At 43.1% G+C, this 22825-nt stretch overlaps 2 protein-coding genes across 2 annotated transcripts; one reads left to right on the plus strand and one right to left on the minus strand.

Moving 5' to 3' along the window:
• The first annotated feature begins 1838 nt into the window (after window positions 1-1838).
• si:dkey-166k12.1 (organic cation transporter protein) lies at window positions 1839-11163 on the plus strand. Its single transcript, XM_035795712.2, has 10 exons — window positions 1839-2984; window positions 3217-3320; window positions 4425-4579; window positions 4944-5112; window positions 7046-7160; window positions 7239-7339; window positions 8353-8564; window positions 10126-10234; window positions 10325-10537; window positions 10829-11163. The coding sequence occupies exons 1-10, from the start codon at window positions 2613-2615 to the stop codon at window positions 10920-10922; spliced, it is 1644 nt and encodes a 547-aa protein (XP_035651605.1). The 5' UTR covers window positions 1839-2612; the 3' UTR covers window positions 10923-11163.
• Window positions 11164-14434: 3271 nt separating this feature from the next.
• On the minus strand, window positions 14435-22418 carry zgc:110239 (uncharacterized protein LOC550326 homolog). The gene is made up of 11 exons (XM_035795716.2): window positions 22254-22418; window positions 21069-21128; window positions 20786-20878; window positions 20086-20258; window positions 19743-20004; window positions 19453-19648; window positions 19123-19316; window positions 18821-18912; window positions 15580-15741; window positions 15215-15404; window positions 14435-14915 (listed from the first exon to the last, which is right to left on the minus strand). Exons 1-11 carry the CDS (start codon window positions 22414-22416, stop codon window positions 14728-14730), a joined length of 1773 nt encoding a protein of 590 aa, XP_035651609.2. The 5' UTR covers window positions 22417-22418; the 3' UTR covers window positions 14435-14727.
• Between the last annotated feature and the right edge of the window lie 407 nt (window positions 22419-22825).

The following is a 22825-nucleotide window of genomic DNA, read 5'->3' on the forward strand; positions in this document are numbered from 1 at the left end:
CTAAGCTGTGTGTGTGTGTTTTATTTCATGTAAACAATGTATTTTAATAGGTAAATTGACTGAAAAAGTATTCTCATTTAAAGCAACAAACTGGGGGATAGTTACAAGGGAGAGGAATGAGCCATTTGGAAACTGGGGATGATTCGGTGGCCATGATGGTATTAGTGCCAGTTTAGGAAATTAGCCAGGACATCCAGGGTTAACACCCCTACTCTTACAATAAGTGCCATGGGATCTTTAGTGACCACAGAGAGCCAGGACACTCATTTAACATCCCATCTGAAAGACAGCACCTTACACAGGGCAATGTCCCAATCACTGCCCTGGGGTATAAAAAAAATAGAGCAGATGAAAGAGTGCCTCCTACAAGCCCTCCAACACCACTTCCAGCAGCATCTGGTCTCCCAGGACCAACCCTGTTTAGCTTCAGAGGAAAGCCAGCAGTGGGATGTAGGGTGGTATGCTGCTGCTGGTCAGTGTGAGTGTGTGTGTGCATGCGAGTGTGTGTGTTTGATGAACTGTGAGTTGGGGACACAGAGGCCCCATTGTCTCTAGGGAAAAATTAACAGCTATTGGCTGAGTTTCAATCCAGAACGTTGATCCCTCCCCTCTGCCCTCATTTCCTGTCCTTCACAACAGCTGAGATAACAATGTGTCCCAATAGTCGGAAGTGGTTTCCTTTCCCCATCTCTCCTTCATCTGAACTCAATTTAACATCTTATCTGGAGAATGGTACACTTTGGAGGGCAGTGTCCCCATCACTGTTCAGGGGCCTTGGAATCTCCACTTTCAGCAGGACCTGGTCTCCCAGTCTTATCCAAGGATTGACTAGGACCACTCTGCTTAGCTTCATAGGCATCCCTGTAGTATACATAGTAGTATTCATGGCTACTATGTTGATGACTCTATCTTGACCTCTGATTGGCTAGGTGGTTTCCACCATATTGTTAGAATCCATTCCGTTTTGGGATTGTTTTGGGTCTTGGCTTATGTGTGGTTTTTTGGACTACATCAAGGATCAAGTCCCCGTCTTAAGAGAAAGGAGGATCCTGCAGTACCACCTGTGAACACAGAGCGTCAGTATAGCGCCACTGTCGAGGCTTTCACAGAGGAGAGGTTTTCCTGAATGTGACACCAACGTCCATCATGAGTGCAGTGTGCGGACTTTGGCAACAGAGTGAAAGGCCCGATAGTTCTAATGTAAAGTAGCCTAAACAAAGAAGCTAATAATAACAGCGATTCAGCACAACTGAAACGGAAAGAGGCAGAATCAGAATTACGATGTTCACCACTAAATTTAGCACCACCAAACAGTGGACGGTCACAGGTGCAGCATCTAGGGCTGCGTTTAGACAGGCAACCCAATTCTTATCTTTATGTCACTAATTTATATTTTGACCAATTACATAAGATATTTTCACATCTGATCTTTTTCAAGCTGATCTGATCAAAAGACCAAATAGTTTTAAAAATATCAGGATTGGGCTGCCTGTCTAAACGCAGCCTATTAGGCCTAGGACTATACTCTCGATTGTTAGCATATTTATTTCCTAACAAATAGTAAATTAAGTGAAATTAAAGAAGACAGACTAGACTACATCCAAACACAAACAAACCACTCGGATGATGATAAATAAATCATGCTCCAGCGGTCATTGTTCAGAGACTACCTATCTATAAAGTGCGCGTTCATGTCTCTCCGCGTTCTGCTATTGTTCCGCTCGCGCGTTTCCCTTGGTTCAACAGTTTTGTAGCAACAACACCAACCCCAACCCCCACCTCTACAAAAACACGGTGTTTATAACATCCACCCTCGGGGACGCGCACTGGACACTGGCTTTCACTGATGCATATTATTTTGTTGGACAATGTTCTGCGTAATTTTTGCGTTTGGTAGACTGTTTATATGATTTCCAGTTGACTTATGATTTGAGGTGCATGTCAATACAGAATATTGTTGTGCGGTTCTGGGTTTCGGAAGGGCTTGTTCAGAGGGACTCTGCCCGAAGCGCGATTCTGACGATTTATTTTATTGACGATTTTCTGAGAGAAGGCTTTGATTGTAATATACAACTGTGCACACTTGGATGTGAGAAACTATTATGTATAGTTATCTACCACATGCATTGTAAGGGAAGGGAAGATAGTCTACTGCAACTGATTTTCGACAGAGGAGGGGGAGGTGGGGTAGATTGTTAGATAAGAGGGATTTTGTAAGGGGCTCAGCCAGGACATGTGAGAAGAACAAAACTATGCCCCTCACTGACGGACGAGAGCGGACAACGGACACACGCACCTGTCTGTCCACTGTCACACCCTGGCACATGGTGGTGTGTTTTTGTCTAGTTTTCTCTCTAGGAGACATAAGATTTACAGCCTTTTGCTGGCTTTAGTGATTCGGTTTATTTTTGTCCAACCTATAGCCTAGGATACAATAGGAGATACTTGGACCCAAATATATTCAATTTTAAATTTTTATCTATTCAGATCACCTTAGTCTCAGATAAAAATCTATTTTGCAAACGAGACTTGGTCAAATAGCAGCAATAGGCCTAATGTGTCATTGAGATTTAAATACTCCCTTCTTCAAAGGAGCATTGAATTGATTGAAAATGAATTTCGATCAGATTCTAACAGCTGTAGGAGGGTTTGGAAAGTACCAGAAGATGTTGTATGTGTGGATCTGTCTGCCTCAGATACTACTGGGTTTTCATATGATGGCCAGCATCTTTACCGGGGCTACACCAGGACATCGCTGCCGGGACAGACCGAGCTCAGGCCCCGGTAATAACGTTCATAATGGTAGCCTGGCTTTGACTTCAGCCGTTACTGCAAAGCTGAACCTCAGCATCCCGGTGGATCCACAGGTGGACGACTCCTGCGTCCTCGTGGACATTCTAACAGAGAACGGGACTGCGCGCACGCCTTGCGAGCACGGATGGGTGTACAGCCAGGAGATTTATCAAAGCACTACCATCACTGAGGTAAATAATGCCTTTCCCTTATATTGTGTTCAGATTAATGGGGTTAATAGGAAAATGTTAGTTTCATCTGTTCACTTCCCTACTACAGTGCCATGGTCAACAGGGTACCATGGATGGAGACTAGGTGGAACCTCAGCTGTGCTAGGGGAAGATGTTATGAACAGTTCTCTCATCAGACCTGTTGTTCCCTGTCTCACCACACTCACTCACACACTCTCTCTCTCTCCTACAGTGGGACTTGGTGTGTGACAAGGCATGGCTCAACAGTCTGGGGTCTTCTGTCTACATGTTGGGTCTGCTGGTGGGAGCAGTCATCTTTGGAGCTATGGCAGACAGGTACATAACATAACCATTGGCCCCAAACCTCTAACCTCTGACCCTCTCTACATGTTGCGTTTGCTGGAGGAAACTGTCGTCTTTGAAGCTATGACAGACAGGTATAGATGTAGCTTCTTAATTTGGGACAGTTTACTACAGCAGGGGGAACAAATCCTATAGCAACAGGAATTTGAATTATTATGTGGATTATCAAAGCACTACCATCACTGAGGTAAATAATGCCTTTCCCTTTTTGTATGGGTTGATACATTTTTTGTGGAAAATACAAACGTTAGAATCATTTTTAAACATCAAATGCACTACAAGTCTTTCTTCATTGCAGGAATGTTCTCTGGCAACAGGGTGATCAGATTAAGATCCTACATCTGTAGAATCTTCAATAAACCTTGACCCTTACTACCAGACCCTAAACTAGCCATACTCCCAGAACGGGGTCAAAAGGACCACAGGTCCTGACTTAAAGGAACTAAGTCGGACTTTCAATTTAATGCTGTTATGAGTTGTAATAGTAAAATGCACAGGGTGCAAATTCAAAATTTGGTAATGTATGGGCAGTTTTCCTCTTGTTATGTCATTCACTAACAGACCTTAGAGAGAGATATTTATAACCTGTCAGGAATTTACAGTTTATTAAGTACCAGCCCATGTTAGCTAGGTAGGATGTTAGCTAGGAAGGATGTTAGCTAGGTAGGTAAGTCAGGCTAACTAAGCAGCTATCTAAATCTTGTAGTTACCATGGCCAGATTATGTGCCCATGGGGGCCTCTATGCCCCATGGCAAAATGTGTATAATTGCAGGAACTTATCTTTAAAGCTGCAAAATGTTCTCTCAACCAAAAAGAGGGGTGTGAACAGTTTGGGGTCACATGGGTCGCGAGGTGGGGGTTTGTTACTACGCCGATAAATGACCATATTCATCCGGACCTTAGCCACCTAGGAAATTTCAGTGGCTCTGACCCCTACCTAAATCCTAACCCATGGTCAACAGGGACAATACTGAATTTATAACTTCAATGTCATACATTTTGATAAATACTCACAGTCTCCCTCCCTTCCCCCTCTCCCTCTCTGTCCCCCTCTCCCTCTCTCTCTCTCTCTGTAGGATTGGTAGGAGGAATGCCCTGCTCCTCTCCCTAGCACTACAGACAGTGTTTGGAGTGGCTGGGGCTTTCGCTCCAAACTTCCCTGTGTATGTCCTGCTGAGATTTATTCTGGGGACTACTATCTCTGGAGTCATCATCAACGCCTTTGTACTGGGTACACACACATATACCCTCCCAAAATGTTAACTGTAATCTATATGACTGCTATTTACACAGGACTGTAATTTACATGAGACCATTCTGCCAAACATTCAATCCATTATTAGAATTTAAACAGTACCACAATGACATCACCTATATTCCTTCTTTCCAACCCCAGAACACACATTATTCCTAACCCCTGACCCCTAGCTCTATTCTCAGAAACCTAAACCCCTTAGTTCCACACCACCCGATCCACTCAAACCTTAAATCTCCCCTTCCCCTTAACCTAACCCTTATTATACCTCTCCTTCCTTTCTCCTCTTTCCTTCCACCCTCTTCTCCCCCTCTCCTTCCATCCCTCATTTTCTCCACAGGTACAGAGTGGACGTGTGCCCAGCGTCGTATGTTAGCTGGTGTCTTCACTGACTACTTCTTTGGCCTGGGCTACATGCTAATAGCTGGACTAGCCTACCTCATACGAGACTGGAGAAAACTACAGCTGGCTATATCTGTTCCTGGCTTTCTGTTCATCTTCTATATATGGTGAGGACACACACACTAATGCTTGGCCGGTTGCTCTTCACTATTCATGTCTCTTTCTCTCTCCCAGAAGAAAAAAGTAATGTCCGCAACTCTGGTATTCTCCCATGGTGATTTAATCAGACGCACAATAAAGACGTTTCGTTCCGAGTTGGATCTTCGTCAGGTCATCATACACCACTGTGAAACACACCTACCTAAAACACCTCTAGATGCATTAACATCTGGTCACTTGAATACATATAATACTTTAACCTCACAATAAATATTACACAGTAGACATGATGGAAAAACATAAATACAGTTTGTCTTGTATCCATGTAAATATACAGTGCCTTCAAAAAGTATTCAGACCCCTTGACTTTTCCACATTTTGTTACTTTACAGTCTTGTTCTAAAATTGATTAAATAAAAAGAAATCCCCAGCAATCGACACACAATACGCCATATTGACAAAGAAAAAACATTTTTTTCGAAATAAAAACAAAAATACCTTATTTACATAAGAATTCAGCACCTTTGCTATGAGACTCGAAATTGAGCTCAGCTGCATCCTGTTTCCATTGATCATCCTTGAGATGTTTCTACAACTTGATTGGACCTGTTGTAAATTCCACCTGTTGTAAATTAAATTGATTGGACATGATTTGGAAAGGCACACACCTGTCTCTATAAGGTCCCGCAGTTTGACCATGCATGTCAGAGCAAAAACCAAGCCATGACATCAAAGGAATTGTCCGTAGAGCTCGGAGACAGGATTGTGTTGAGACACAGATCTGGGGAAATGTACCAAAACATTTCTGCAGCATTGAAGGTCCCCAAAGAACACAGTGGCCTCCATCATTCTTAAATGGAAGATTTTTGGAACCACCAAGACTCTTCCTAGAGCTGGCCATCCAGCCAAACTGAGCAATCTGGGGAGAAGGGCCTTGGTCCGGGAGGTAACCAAGAACCTGATGGTCACTCTGACAGAGCTCTAGAGTTCCTCTTTGGAGATGGGAGAACCTTCCAGAAGGACAACCATCTTTGCAGCACTACATCAATCAAGCCTTTATGATAGAGTGGCCAGACGGAAGCCACTCATCAGTAAAAGGCACGACACCCCTCTTGGAGTTTGCCAAAAGGCAACTAAAGATTCACAAACCATGAGAAACAAGATTCTCTGGTCTGATGAAACCAAGATTGAATTATTTGTCCTGAATGCCAAACATCATGTATGGTGGAAACCTGGCATCATCTCTACAGCATTATGCCGTAGGGATGTTTTTCAGTGGCAGGGACTGGGAGACTAGTCAGGATCGAGGCACAGATGAGCAGAGCAAAGAACAGAGAGACACTTGATGAAAACCTGCTCCAGAGCACTGGGAACCTCAGACATGGGCAAAGGTTCACCTTCCAACAGGACAACGACCCTAAGCACACAGCCAAGACAATGCAGGAGTGGCTTCGGGACAAGTCTCTGAATGTCCTTGAGTGACCCAGCCAGAACCCGGACTTGAACCCAATCGAACATCTCTGGAGAGACCTGAAAATAGCTGTGCAGCGATGCTCCCCATCTAATCTGACAGAGCTTGAGAGGATCTGCAGAGAAGAATGGGAGAAACTACCCAAATACAGGTGTGCCAAGCTTGTAGCGTAATACCCAAGAAAACTCTGCTGTAATCGCTGCCAAAGGTGCTTCAACAAGGTACTTAGTAAAGGGTCTGAATAATTATATAAATGTGATATTTCTGTTTTTTAAAATAAAAACCGATTTTTGCTTTGTCATTATGGGGTATTGTGTGAAGATTAATGAGGGATTTGTTTAAAAAAAAATACATTTTAGAATAAGGCTGGACAAAGTCAAGGGGTATAATATAATTAAAAAATGGGTGAGACAAATGCGTCAATCATTTTGTATACAGTATGATATTATATACACTCTCTCTGCCCTCAGGGTGCTTCCTCAGTCAGCTAGGTGGTTGCTAGCCAATGACAGGAGAGAGGAGGCGATTGTTCTACTACGCAAAGCTGCTACAGTCAACGGACGTGTATTACCACCTACTATACAGGTACCACACAGACACATCTTGTGTTTTTCACAGTGTTTGAGCATGCAAATAAAATATTTTATGTGTGTGTATGTTTAGGTGGACTGGTGTGACATGGAAGGTAGAAGGAGTCACTCAGCTGCAGATCTTGTTAGAACACCCCAGATGAGGAAAAGAGCTCTTATCCTTTTCTATGTCTGGTAACTAAGAAGTGTGTGTGTGTGGACGTGTTTAACTATACATGTGGGGACCAGAAGTTCACACAAGAATAGTAAACAAACAAACATTTGAAACTGGGGACATTTTGTTAGTCCCCACAAGGTCAAATGCTATTTCTAGGGGGTTTCTGGTTAAGGTTAGAATTAGTGTTAGGGTTATAATTAGGTTTAGGTTTAGGAGCTAGGGTTAGTTTTTCGGGTTACAGGCTGACTACACAGCTCGCGTCGCAAAATAAATTTAGAAATCTATATTATTCAATTATTGCACCCACACTGCTCGCATGTGCCAACGAGCATCTGCGTTGCAAGGGCTAAAATAGAAGTCAGTTCTATTTCTGACGCAGATCGAGCTGCAAGTCCTGCCTCTCCAATCTCCTCATAGAAGCAGATACCCACGTGCCATCTCCTCATTGGTTATACCCAAAGACGAATGAGGTCGGTGGCAGTAATGCACCTAATTTATGAAAGTTGCCAATCGCAATATAAAGTCAAGAGAAGAAAAAGCCTAGAAGGAGGAGAGATGACTAGAAACAATTCGGTTGACCGTTTTATGTGTGGATTAATTGTCTGAGTAGAGGACCTTATGCATTTCAGGTAAAATAACTCAATGTTTATATCCCAGGACAAATTAGCTAGCAACAGCAAGCTAGCTAAATAGGACAAATTAGTTAGCAAGTGCAAGCTAGCTAGCTAAATTGCCATAAAGGTTTAATGCTTTTCGACCTGTCCCCAAATTAATGTAATTGGTTCAGAGTTTGTTTTGATATTTTAACCTGTGTTTGGTGTGGGGGGACAAAATACATTTATACACGATGGCGCACGTGCGCAGCCAGTTTGGGTTACGTGTTAGGGTTTGAATAAGGGTATAGGTTAGGGTTAGGTTTATGGTTAGGGAAAATTGGATTTTGAATGGGACTGAATTGTGTGTCCCCAGGAGATTAGTAATACAAGACTGTGTGTATGTGTGTGTCTAACCCTGCTCTTTCTCTCTCTAGGTTTGTGAACGTATTGGTATATTATGGACTGTCTCTAGGTGTATCTGAACTGGGCTCCGACCTCTACCTGACCCAGTTCATCTTTGGATTGGTGGAGATCCCTGCCAGGTCATTGGTTCTCCTGTTCCTCCCTTGGAGCAGACGCCTATCCCAGAGTGTCTTTCTGGCACTGGGGGGCGTGGCCTGTCTGCTCACTCTAACTGTACCTACAGGTGTGTGTGTGTGTGTGTGTGTGTGTGTGTGTGTGTGTGTGTGTGTGTGTGTGTGTGTGTGTGTGTGTGTGTGTGTGTGTGTGTGTGTGTGTGTGTGTGTGTGTCAGTGGAGACTCCTCATAGGAGGAAGGTTATCCTTTTTAGATAAAACTATACTAAATATAATCACATCACCAAATAATTGATTAAAACACACTATTTTGCAAAGAAGGTCTACTGTAGCCTCAACAGCACTCTGTGGGGTAGCACCATGGTGTAGCCGGAGGACAGCTGGCTTCCATCCTCCTCTGAGTACAATGATTTCAATACAAAACCTAAGAGGCTCATGGTTCTCACCCCCTTCCTCCAACATATCATCCAATCAAAGGATCAGAGAATTAATCTAGTATTGAAAGCTTACGCTACAGCTAGCTAGCACTGCAGTGCATAAAATGTGGTGAGTAGTTGACTCGAAGCGAGAGAAAGAAAATAGTTGAACATTTATTCCTAAATGAAGGAGAAGCAAGAGAAATAGAAAGATTATAATTTTTTTCAGTTTCACTTATTTAGCTAGTAAATGCAGCGAGCTAGTTTAGCCTACCGAAACACACTGCTATGACTATCCAACACAACTGAAACTCCTAAAGTCAAGGTAAGCTTTTGCTTTTACTAATTTATTGCCACTGGGGCCCACTGGCTGTACACTGTAACGTTACTGCATGATTGTAGCGGATTTACTAACGCATTAGTTCTATTAGCTATGCTAATAGAACTATGACGTTACTTTAGCTAATAAGGTGACAACGATGTAGGCTGTGTGTAGCGGTTTGGCTTGGAAAGGTTTTTTCAGCTGATGTGTTGTGCATTGAAGTCCACAAGCGAAGGAAAGAGGTGAAAGGAGGAGAGCGCATAACCTAGATGCGAGAAGGAATACAACGTGGCTGATATGAAACTTGTGAACTGTGTTTATTCGTGATCAGGGGTGTATTCATTCCACAGATTCTGTTGAAAAACATTTCTTAAACAGAAGCAAACTGAACAAAACGGATATTAACATACCTGAATTTGTCCAATAGAAACTCTCATTTGTAACTGTTAGACTTATGATTACACCCAATATCAGCTAGATGCAGGCAAGCGTGTGCAAGGTGGTATTGAATTTCACTGTCTGTCCATGTGTCACTGTCTGTCACATCAAATTTCTCTCACGACCTGTGTGCACATATGTTGTAAACTTTCATTCATAGGCTAGGTTGTAACAACCTCATGATGGGTATAGGGAAAATTCTAGTATCATGTAGTAGCCTAAACCTATCAATGTTACATTGAACTGGGTGAATGGAATATGAATGACAGTCATCCCATACGCTGTAATAGAACTATGGCCATGCTCATGAAAAATTGTCCTCCCTGAAACGGCACTGACCGCCACTGGTGTGTGTGTGTGTGTCTGTGGGTCCACAAAACAGCTGCTAGTCTGTCTACAAAACACCACGACAGGTAGCCTAGCGGTTAGGAGCGTTGTGCTAAATGACAAGATCATGTAAGAAACATTCTCTCTCCATCCCTCTCTCTCTCTCAGACCATCCCAACCTGATAACAGGTCTGGCCATGGTAGGAAAGTTTGGTATCACTGCTTCCTTCGCCGTTATCTATGTTTATACTGCTGAGATCTTCCCAACTGTACTACGGTAAGAAGTGTGTGTGTGTGTGTGTGTGTGTGTGTGCACATTCATTTGTGTGATTGCTAACTTCTATTACCAGTGTGTGTGTGTCTACAGGCAGACAGGAATAGGTGTGTCCAGTATGTTTGCCCGTGTAGGGGGTGTGTTAGCCCCCCTTATCAACATGCTCCATACCAGAAGCCCCTCTCTACCCATGCTCATCTTTGGCTGCACCCCCCTGCTTGGAGCAGTTCTCGCCCTGGCACTGCCAGAGACTGCCAACAGACCACTACCGGATACCGTAGAAGACGCAGAGAACTGGGACACTAGGTATTATATCTACTGACAGACAGACACACAAACACACATCAGGGTTGGGGTCAATTCCATTTCAATTCCAGTCCATTCAGGAAGTACAATGAAATTTAAACTTTTCAATGAGGAAAATGTGGAATTGGAATTTGGTTAACATTCTGAATGAACTGGAATTGACCCCAACCCTGACACACACACACGCGCACACACAATCAAGTCCACAAACTAACCCCTATTGCCAACCATAACCTGTGTTTCTTGACTGTTTTTGTTTAAAACGTTTTATGAGTTTGTTTTCTACTTCAGGTTTCCTCCAAAGAAGGGCCAAGGAGAGGACATTATCCAATCAGCAAGCAGCACAGAGGGGCAGGAACTACAGCGCCTGGCAACGGAGTCTTGACCACTTACACACATCCCAGCAATCCACACACACACACACACATACAGTTCAAGTCAGAAGTTTACATACACCTTAGCCAAATACATTTAAACTCAAGTTTTTCACAATTCCTGACATTTAATCCTAGTAAATATTCCCTGTTTTAAGTCAGTTAGGATCACCACTTTATTTTAAGAATGTGAAATGTCAGAATAATACTAGAGAGAATGATTTATTTCAGCTTTTATTTCTTTCATCACATTCTCAGTGGGTCAGAAGTTTACATACACTCAATTAGTATTTGGTAGCATTGCCTTTAATTTGTTTAACTTGGGTCAAACGTTTCAGGTAGCCTTCCACAAGCTTCCCACAATAAGTTGGGTGAATTTTGGCCCATTCCTCCTGACAGAGCTGGTGTAACTGAGTCAGGTTTGTAGGCCTCCTTGTTCGCACACACTTTTTCAGTTCTGCCCACATATTTTCTATAGGATTGAGGTCAGGGCTTTGTGATGACCACTCCAATACCCTGACTTTGTTGTCCTTAAGCCATTTTGCCACAACTTTGGAAGTATGCTTGGGGTCATTGTCCATTTGGAAGACCCATTTGCGACCAAGCTTTAACTTCCTGACTGATGTCTTGAGATGTTGCTTCAATATATCCACATAATTTTCCTGCCTCTTGATGCCTTCTGTTTTGTGAAGTGCCCCAGTCCCTCCTGCAGCAAGGCACCCCCATAACATGATGCTTCCACTCCCATGCTTCACGGTTGGGATGGTGTTCATCGGCTTGCAAGCCTCCCCCTTTGTCCTCCAAACATAACAATGGTCCTTATGGCCACCAGTTCTATTTTTGTTTCATCAGACCAGAGAACATTTCTCCAAAAAGTACAATCTTTGTTCCCATGTGCAGTTGCAAACCGTAGTCTGGCTTTTTTATGGCGGTTTTGGAGCAGTGGCTTCTTCCTTGCTGAGCGGCCTTTCAGGTTTTGTCGATATAGGACTCGTTTTACTGTGGTTATAGATAATTTTCTACCTGTTTCTTCCAGCATCTTCACAAGGTCTTTTGCTGTTGTCCTGGGATTGATTTTCACTATTCGCACAAAAGTACATTCATGTCTTGGAGACAGAACCCGTCTCCTTCCTAAGCGGTATGACGGCTGCGTGGTCCCATGGTGTTTATACTTGCGTACTATTGTTTGTACAGATGAACGTGGTACCTTCAGGCATTTGGAATTTGCTCCCAAGGATGAATCAGACTTGTGGAGGTCTACAATTTTTTTTCTGAGGTCTTGACTGATATCTTTTGATTTTCCCATGATGTCAAAGAGGCACTGTGTTTGAAGGTAGGCCTTGAAATACATCCACAGGAACACCTCCAATTGACTCAAATGATGTCAATTAGCCTATCAGAAGTTTCTAAAGCCATGACATTTTCTGGAATTTTCCAAGCTGTTTAAAGGCACAGTCAACTTAGTGTATGTAAACTTCTGACCCACTGGAATTATGATACAGTGAATTGAAGTGAAGTGAAATAATCTGTCTGTAAACAATTTTTGGAAATATTACTTGTGTCATGCACAAAGTAGATCCTAACCGACTTGCCAAAACTATAGGTTGTTAACAAGAAATTTGTGAGTGTTTGAAAAACGAGTTTTAATGACTCCAACCTAAGTGTATGTAAACTTCCGAGGCAACCTCTCACTCGTTACAAGATTCAAAACCACATACCATACAGAAGGTCTGTATAGAAGCACTATGCCATGCAAGTAGCAGACCAACATGTGCGCACACACACACTCATATACACTTGCACACATACAATATGGGGGCCATTCATAAATCCTACAGTGAATGAGTCGCCCATGTTTTCCTAACCATAAAAAAACAACTTTTTAGCGCTCTTCATTGAAACATGTAATATTGGTTTTGGTTTTCAGAAATTTGATAACATTACCGGGGTGGTAAAAACAAATGAATAACCCCAAAACACACAAACGTCCCAACAAGATTTTAGGTTGTTTGGTGAAACATGCTCATGTGATGAGTAACCTTGTCTGAGACCTGAAGATTTGGATGAACTCCCTGAGCAAATGCCTTTAGTTCAGTAGGCTATACTTTTTATTGCGCACGGATGACCTGTGAACTTTCTAAAACATGTTTGAGAACCAATTAACTATTTTCATGGTACTGTACATCTGTCATTACATATCTAAATCGTATGTGGTATATCTATGCAATATGTCTATGCCGTTTTGTTACTTACTGCCTTATCTTTTCCAGATAACTATCACTCGAGAATGCTAGCTTGAGAGTACATCAGAATATTGTTCATAAATGTGAACACATGCACTAGCTTTTTACAATACCCATTATGTAGCTCTTATAGTCTATTATGCAGGAATAATTCAGAGGTTTGCAAGCATTTTGGTTGATAGTAATGTAGTACATTAACTGCTACAGCTTTTTTTGGGCTGATGTGTATTTTGTTCTGAGGGCATCATTGACAATTGGCAAAGGTTAGATTTGATCCATAGCTATAGACACTACATCACCAAGAGTATGTGGACACCTGCTTGTTGAACATACATTCCAAAATCATGGGCGTTAATATGGAGTTGGTCCCCCCCTTTGCTACTATAACAGCCTCTACTCTTCTGTGAAGGCTTTCTAATAGCTGTTGGAACATTGCTGCAGGGATTTGCTTCCATTCAGCCACAAGAGCATTAATGAGGTCCAGCAACGATTTTGGCGATTAGGCCTGGCTTGCAGTCGCCTTTCCAATTCATTCCAAAGGTGTTTAATAAGGGTTGAGGTCAGGGTTCTGTGCAGGCCAGTCAAGTTCTTCCGCATGGATCTCACTTTGTGCACAGGGGCATTGTCATGATGAAAACAGTTAAGGCCCTTTCCTGTTGCCAAAAAGTTGGAAGCACAGAATCATCTAGAATGTCCGTGTGTGCTGTAGCGTTAAGCTTTCCCGCTACTGGAACATCCAGAGGCATTTTGTAACTGATTTTTGCAACCGAGGCCAAGATGTTTAAACATGCTATGACAGTGCCATTCTGTGGGCGTATGTCTACGGCTGAGCCGTTGCTGCTCTTAGGATGTTTCCACTTCCAAATAACAGCACTTACAGTTGACCAGGGCAGCTCTAGCATCGCATCAATTTGACAAACTGACTTGTTGGAAAGGTGGCATCCTATGACAGTGCCATGTTGAAAGTCAGCTCTTCAGTGAGGCCATTCTGCTAAAGTTTGTCTATGGAGATTGCATGGCTGTTTGCTCAATTTTAGACACCTGTTAGCAACAGGTATGGCTAAAATAGAACAATCCACTAATTTGAAGGGGTGTCCACATACTTCGGTATATATAATGTACATGTGGTGCTACTGCTAGCAACAGCAAGGCATACATGTATTCATCATGTGTTTAGAACAACTGATTGTGTTGGGAAGAGTAAGGTCTTATTTGTCACACGAGTTAGCAAAACACTATTGAGTCAGCATGAACAAAAAAAACAAAAAAAGAGCAGCAAGTACAAAAACATTCCACATTTATTGAGATGACTCCACGATTCCAGAGCACAAGTGTGCGTATAGCATGATTCAGTGTGTGCGCACGTTTGTGACAAAGTGTGTATATGAAAGGGAGCGAAAGGCACCGTGCGCCGACCAGCAATAAACATGTCTAAAAATCTTACTGCCTAAACGACATTACTTCATCCCATGCACCACACACTTCTGATATTATTCCAATTTCAAATACCCCCTCCTATCATTAAAAAAGGAGTGGTAACTCCTGTGCGTGCGTTTCATGTTTCTCCCTCGCTCTATGCCAGTGTAACATACGTAGCATCAGTTGTAACACCACAGTTGTTATCCTTCATAGACATCAGTATGTACCCATCGTTTCCCCAGTAGGTTGACCAGGAGTTCTTCACCAGCCAGTAAGGCTCCGCCCCCATGACACCATAACCCACTGCAAGCACCGCGTGGTCCAGGGAGTCAGTTGTGTTTCCTTGGCGTGAGGGAGAAGAAAGATTGCGTGAGTGATCGCGAGAGAATGAGAACAGCCCTGGGGAATACCTCAGACCGATTTGAAGAATAGCTGTGTATGTTTACCCTAAAGCAGGCGTATTCAACTCTTACGCTACGAAGTCTGGAGCCTGCTGGTTCTGTTCTACCTCATTTAATTGCACCCACATGATGTCCCATGTCTAAATCAGTCCTGATTAGAGGGGAACAAATGAAAAACCGAAGTGGAACTGGCTTCGAGGTCCAGAGTTGAGTTTGAGGGCACTATAGTATATAACTCACCACATTTGGGTTCATAGTAGACCCCGTGGCTGTAGAAGACAAAGGATCTATGTCCTGCGTCAATACTGACGGCCACTGGGCCGTGTTTAAACAACGCCACCTTCAGCGCCTCGGCATCACCTGACGTCACATTGGTGTAGCTCTGGACACGAGCTGTCAGCTGAGAAGTGTTGAGGTGGCACAGGCCATTCTGTTAGGAGAGAAAGTCATACACTAGGTTCAAGTACAGTATATTGTAAAGATTTACATGTCCTGTTTGTCAGAGTATATGAGTTTATAAACATGTGTGTAAGGCATGAAAAGCAGCCGGCAAAGCATAGAGCCCTGTGGATTACCTCTAGACAAGCTCTGTGTGTGTGTCTCACCATGCCCATGTAGGAACCATAGGTCTCCGTAGTGGCGATGCCTCCGTGTTTCATGATCCACTCGTAGGCCCTCCACTCCTCTCCTCCATCACATCCGTTATTACCAAAGCCCCAGCTACAATCTACCAACATCTGCTGGGACAAGACCTGGAGGGACCCTGACTACAGGGAGAAAAGAGAAGTACTGACAATTATAACTGGGTGAGAAGAATTCTACTTCTCCGGGGCAATAAACCTGTTAACAGAAGACTGGAGATGAGTTGGGGGGGGCAATTACTGTTTTTTCACAGCAACTTCCACAGCTGCATCTGTGGGTTGCTAGGAGGTCAGATGGGAGGAATCTGATTGGCCCCCTGGGAAGTAGTATGTTTATGAACCTGCCAGTGCAGCAGGACACAGCACCTCCCGGTCACTTCCTACTGAGAGGACAAGCTCATTTCCTTAGAGCTGGCAGAGGTACAAAGGAGGACCACTGACAAGACTAACAACCATCCCCTCAACTCTCCCAAATAAGTCCCAACTTCAGCTTAAATTGCCTCCTATGCAAGTTCAACAAACTCCTTGAACCACCACACGTGGCTCATTAAAAATCTCCTGAACTGCAATCAGCTACTACTGCTAATGAGTGCGTGTTGTTCAAGGGAATGGTGAAGACTCAGCGCGACAGCCCATAAGAAACCTGTCTCGAACATTTCTAGAGTTGCTAGGCAACACCAGTGAGGAAGGAATGCCTGTGGATATGGATTATGGGGTGCAGGGAGACCAGAGATGGCAGTGATACATGCAAGTATATTACAGCTAGAGATCTTAACCACAATCATCAAATGCAAATACGTGAGAGGAAAGTGTTCACAAGCTACAGCTAATTGTGAACAAGTTGGCATTTATTTTCAGCGATTTTACAGTCTGAATAAAAGGACAATATTAATTATCATCCTCTTTAGGGATGAGCTACAGCGCTGACTGTTGATATTATGGGTAGAAAATCCAATTCATTTCCATCATTCATTAAGTTGGGTAAATTATCACCTTTCAGTGCAGCCTAAGACATTATTGAAAAAAACCTAACTTGCTTTACTTCACCTGTTCTGAAGATGGAGGGGTGTTAGAAAAACATGATGTGTGGAACACAGATCAACTTGACCATATTACCAGACAGCAATACGGTCACGTGCAGCAAAGAAAGACCTAGCAAAGCTACAGCTGCCTTACCCTTTACAGCACTAACATGCACGATAGTCTCTCCTGGTTGAGGTTGACGAGACATGAAATGCGGCGCTTCTTAGTTATGCGTTATATTACTGTGATGAAAATTCCAGATTGTCTGCACAAGCAAATAACATTCAGCTCAGACACCCATAACCAAAGTCCGAAACACATTCACAGTGACGCACAGGATTCATAGCAAATTATTCAAGCAAACAGCCAAATTCCCTTTAAAAAAAACAGAGTCAACATTTCATGGTACACAAACAGGGTTTTCTAATTTACTAGAATTAAATTGGCCTGTGCCCATTTTACTTATCAAACAACTATCACAAGTGCACAGCATACAGAGCCTAGGAGTGAGGTTTCTCCTGCAGCTTCTCTGCAGGAGTAAGACTTGTGCTTTTATGAGCCCATTCATTGCACAACATTCTTAAAATGCAATAATGTGTTAAACAACTACTATCAGTGAGGCAATTATGTTATTTTTTTTAAGTTTGAGGAAGCTTACAATTTAGCCTACTATTCTGTGTGCCAGGTATGATTTTCATATGCGCATTTCTCATGGAACTTTCATTTCAATAATGTTTTTCATTTCTCAAAATCATTGTCACGTGCTTAATCATAAAATCTTAAGGCCAGGTACTTCTGTTTGCTCAAGTGCACGCTCCCTCAACATTATCAGGAGAGGGGAACAAGAAAGTGTATTTTTGTTTGAAGGGCTCAATGAAACAAATCTCTTACATGGTTATGAAAAACCTAAACTCGTTTCTCACCAGTGTATTAAGTTCTGAACTCTGCAAAGAACATTGTAAATTACTAATTAATCTAACCAAATGACAAGGATTAACAGTACATTTCATACTGGTGACAATCCCAATTACAAAAAAAAAAAAAAATTCTCAAAGGGCAAACAATGAGCAAGACTTGGCAGGATACAGCTGAGCCATTCTGGAGAGACTAGTCTATATCTACGCCACACATCCCTCCCCTCTTCACAACATTCTGGAGAGACTGGTCTATATCTACGCCACACATCCCTCCCCTCTTCACAACATTCTGGAGAGACTGGCCTATATCTACACCACACATCCCTCCCCTCTTCACAACATTCTGGAGAGACTGGCCTATAGCTACGCCACACATCCCTCCCCTCTTCACAACATTCTGGAGAGACTGGTCTATATCTACGCCACACATCCCTCCCCTCTTCACAACATTCTGGAGAGACTGGCCTATATCTACACCACACATCCCTCCCCTTCTTGTCACAACATTTAAAATTATACTCAAGACATTATCGTCACACATGAGATGTTTTTCACTGACACCCGCAACTCAACCAGCTTGGCCCATTGCCACGCGTGCTACCCAAATTGCAGACTTCCAATAGGCATAGGGCTACGAGCTTGTGATTTGAAACAATCCACAGCAATTTTCTTAAAGAATCTAATAATCCTTGATTCCTCTGATGCTAAGTCATGCTTTCTGGTGAAGTATTTTATTGCTGTACAGACGGGAGTAATTATACAATTTGGGCACATGCTTTTCCATTTAATTCCCTGTTGGACCCACCGCTATGACATTTCTCTCCTGGTTCTCATGTCAACTCCATTTCATTGTCCAGAAGCCAAAGGCAACATCCTAGTCATATTAGCAACCCATCCTAGTTATTGCATCTTTAGATCCCCCCCCATTCAAACTGCTATCACATGCCCTGTTCAGAATGGGGGTGTTCCAGGTGCCCTGTTCCGAATTGCATTTTGGCAAACATTTGAAAATGACGTTTTATTGGCTGCGTCATTAAATGAGTTGCATGTTCTGTTAAGACGCATTAACATGGTCCACCTTTTCCCAAACAGAAACCTTGGCAGACACTTTCTTGTTGTATTTTACATTTATGTGACTGTCCGTCTATCAGTGCGTTTGTGGACCACAGTTAGAATAGTTGCTGCAAAAGCTAATGGGGATCCAAATAAACAGCTATAACACCACTCCAACTGAAGTCATTCTAAAAATCACTGTGAGATATTACTTTCAGGAAGAGAGCGCCCTCTACTGCTCCAGTGGTGGCAAAGCTCCAACATGAACCACAGATGGCCTGGTCCTTCACTGGAGTCACAGCACCTAGAAAATACACACAATGTTGTCACACACATGAAAGCTGGTGGGTGGAACTATAGGAGAACGGGCTGAGAAGTCTCTGGAACAGAATAAATGGAACGGTATCAAACAAACATATGGATACCACGTTTGACTCCATTCAGTTAATTCCAGAAATTACAATGAACTCATCCTCCTATAGCTCCTTCCACCAGCCTTCTCTGCACCACACACCATAGAGCCTCCAGTCCAGCTGATCAGGGACCTGTACTCCAGTGTATAGGTGCATGGGGAACGGCAAGCCGTTGTTGGGCCTCTTCCCTCTATTTCTGCCCCTCATAGCAGACATCTCCAACATGGTGAGGTCAGACAGAGAGTTGACCGCCAGGGAGAACGACAGGCCAGCACGGTTCATAGAGTGGACATACCTGGGAGAGGGAATGATGGAGGAAAGAGTGAGAGGGGAATAGAGGAAAACAGAATTTGTAACCAAATTATATTCACCTAAAACTTTCAATCATTAATTTGTTTCTTGCCCTCTCCCGCTTTCCTCAGCACCCTCACCGGAGGTTATGAACGAATGCGTGCCCTCTCTTCTCATGCTCTCTCTCGTCACCATAACGACGCCCAAACTGCTCCTTGAAGTTGCCGAACAACCGCTGGGCATGGCCTAACGAGGAAGTGTGAATCAGATCTTTCATCGGATTGGCCAGCAGGTGGTGCTCCACCCCCGGACCAGGAAATGAACCACAGCTCATCCCTGAAGAGAGATGTGACCGACAAGGACAAGAAAGTGATTAAGATTGTTTGTTAAATTGTCACATGGCTTGAGAGCTGTGTGTGCGCATGCGAACCATCAGGCAGGGCAAAGACTTTGGGGTCAAACTTTGAGCTGAACTCCTTGTAGTCGACCAGATATTTATCATAATGGGACCCCAGCAGGGTGTTGTAGCCCATCATCTCGTAGTATAGGGGCGTGGTCAGCTCAGCTCCTCCCATAACCCCTCCTTCAGGGCGTGTCACCCAGAGTGTGTAGGTATTCTTCTTGTGTCCGACTACTGTCACATTCTGCCAGACCTCACAGAGCACACCTCCATAGTACTCCATCCTGAGGAACTACACACAAAGACCACTTATTACAAATAACTTTTCAAAACTACCTGTATTAATTGAAAAACTAAACTACCACACACACACCATGAACCCCTGGAGGTCAGGTAGGGATCCTTGAGGTGTGACTGGCTCTTCTTCTGTGCCATTGACCTGGAAACACTTCATAATGTTTAGCTCCACCTCTGTGGTCTCAGGAGTGATCTTATAGGATGATCCCCAAGGAAGCTCCATCCCCATCTGGTACGTCGACACCTGGCCTGCAGGTCACCATGACAACACAGAAAATAAGAACTGAAGTTGACTGCGTGTTAGTGCTGAACTAACAAAAGTCTGCACAACCTAGAATAGAGTTAGAGATCCCTGGTCTTAGTGGCCCTCTCATCTCCAGGATTTTATAGCGTGATTTAAAAGAAGCTGTAGTTCACTGCTTAGTTGACAAGTTTCACTGTCTAGAAGTGCTGAGGTTTCAGTCTACTGACCTTGACTCAGTAGAAAGGCCTCCCAGTTCCACACGTGATTCACTGAAGGGGCATCTCAAATGACATCCACTACAACCCTGCTGCCAACATGCACTACTTCTGATCAAAGCTGCAGCACAGGGGACTCCTCAAAAGGATGTCATTTCAGACCAAAAAAACCCACAGGTCCTGTCCACCCAAGAACAACTTCTAAAAATCTGCTAGGATTTTATTGACATAAGCAATATGGTGGATATTCCAGCTTGCCTGAGAGAACACGGAACCATATTGCTTGACTATTGTACAGCTAGTGTGCAAATAGTTACCGTGGTAATAGTCGATACGGCTGGTCCTCCCCTTCAGGTCGAACCAGGCCTCAAATGGTTCCTTTATCTCAGCATAGGGCAGGGAGATCACACCTGATACAAAAATGAAATTAATAAACGAACTAACAGTAAGTCACTCTGGATAAGTGTGTCTGTTAAATGATTAAAATGTAAATGGTGTAATCTTGTAGTTACTGACAATTCATGCAAAAGCACAGGATACATATTATTACCATACATTAAGTGACCACTCCTCAGTTCAATAACAATAAGTCTCACTCACCTTTGACATGGTATGCCTTTCCAAAGTCTGGGACTGAAGGGAGAGCATTTCCCTCTGTGGCTGTGGAGAAAGAGAATGTCAATGCCAGAGGTGTATGAAGAGGTCATATTCCAGAGTCTACCCTTAACCCTTCTCATACTATTACTGCTAACATTACCCCTCCGCTGTGACCTAAGAGAAGAAAGTGGGTTACAGATGTGGAGTGGAGTTTAGTCCTGCAACAAGCACACAAAGTAAACAACACATATGATAACAGTAGAGACCAGGCTTGTGACTGCCACGTGCCAAAGTCTCACGCTGGTGGTGTGGTTGGCTGGATGACATTGAGGACTTATCAGACAGACAGACATGAGCTTTGCTTTTCTCACTCACTATTGTTGAAAAATAAGTGTTACCTACTCTAGTCAGAAGCAACGCGAGTCAACAGTCGAGGCCCACAGAAGACACACACACACTTTTATTTAACTAGGAAAGTTAATTAATTACAAATTCCTATTTACAATGACGGACTACCACGGCCAATGCAATGCGAGGCCCTATGCGACTCCCAATCACGGCCGGATGTGATAAAGCCTGGAATCGAAAAAGGGATTGTAGAGACGCCTCTTGCACCGAGATGCAGTGCTTTAGACCGCTGCGCAACTCGGGATACACGAATGCAGTTTAGAGATAGTGTTCATTTTATGCCAGTTTACAGTGACTCTAAAAAATAATACATGTTTATCACGATGTTGTACCTAAATCAGTTTGACATAGTAGACTACTTAGGCTAGCCGACTAAACTCCAGTCTGGGTTCATTCACCATGGATTAGAGTTTAGTCAGCTACAACAGAGCAGTAGACTACCCGTGAATCAGAATCAACATTTGTTTACCAGTGCAACATGCAGGGTCTTGTCACAGAAGTTACTATAATTTGAACTCGTTCATTCCAAGATATTTGACTGGGAGTTTTAGCAGTGCGGTCAGGTCACCCCGGTGTCACGAGATCTGTACAGGCGCGGCAACAGTTATGTTCCCAATTAGCATTTTATCCAAAACACAATTCAGTTCATACAATAACATTACAAATAATTGTAGAGTAGGCTTACATTTGGTTGAGTAAAGAGGACTCATCGAATACACAAAACGATCAGAATCTATCATCTTTTTATTAACTGTCTTAACAAAAACATCGAGATCTTACCTACTACGCTCCACAATAGCACAGTTACAATGTACCAATCCCTCATAGCTTCTTTTCGTAGGTTATTCTGCGCGTATATGAGAGCAGTCAGAAAGACATAAACATATCGTATTGCGTTCTGCAACGACTTGAGTGATACAAAATATATTGAATTTAAGTCCATGCTGTTAATGATTGGCATCTATGTTGGCCAATCAAATAGAAGTCATGATAGAAGCCCTCCAATCACAGGACAGGGGTGGGTGATTTGGGCAAGTCATGTGATTTCGGTCATATGAGGATTTTTGGTATTTATTGTGCATTTCTACAGATATTTTGGCATTATTCGGCATCTTTAGAGTCTGTCAGAGAGAAAATGACATAATCATGTGCATTTACTGTCAGAGCTTTTATCGCATTTGATAACATTCCCCTGGTCTTCTATGGCTGTATTCCGCAGGGTGGCAGAATGCCATTGCCTCATAAAACGACTAATACAATTACGAACCTGAGACACTATGTAGATGTTCTTACTGTCAGTGATTATATGTGATAAGGACACGATTTCGGAAATACATAACTAAAATTGTGCC

Source organism: Oncorhynchus keta, chromosome 20 (genome assembly GCF_023373465.1).
Source record: "Oncorhynchus keta strain PuntledgeMale-10-30-2019 chromosome 20, Oket_V2, whole genome shotgun sequence".
Classification (NCBI taxonomy): Eukaryota; Metazoa; Chordata; class Actinopteri; order Salmoniformes; family Salmonidae; genus Oncorhynchus; species Oncorhynchus keta.

What these genes read in the sequence shown, in the direction of transcription:
- si:dkey-166k12.1 (XM_035795712.2), top strand. Translation starts at nt 2,613, where the DNA reads ATGAATTTCGATCAGATTCTAACAGCTGTAGGAGGGTTTGGAAAGTAC. An exon ending in CATCAACGCCTTTGTACTGG is followed by an intron (nt 4,580 to 4,943) that starts GTACACACACAT and finishes TTTTCTCCACAG; the next exon opens with GTACAGAGTGGACGTGTGCC. An exon ending in TATTACCACCTACTATACAG is followed by an intron (nt 7,161 to 7,238) that starts GTACCACACAGA and finishes GTGTATGTTTAG; the next exon opens with GTGGACTGGTGTGACATGGA.
- zgc:110239 (XM_035795716.2), bottom strand. Translation starts at nt 22,416, where the DNA reads ATGGACTTAAATTCAATATATTTTGTATCACTCAAGTCGTTGCAGAAC. An exon ending in AAAGGCATACCATGTCAAAG is followed by an intron (nt 20,879 to 21,068) that starts GTGAGTGAGACT and finishes TTTTTGTATCAG; the next exon opens with GTGTGATCTCCCTGCCCTAT. An exon ending in AGGGCGCTCTCTTCCTGAAA is followed by an intron (nt 15,742 to 18,820) that starts GTAATATCTCAC and finishes TTCTCCCTGTAG; the next exon opens with TCAGGGTCCCTCCAGGTCTT.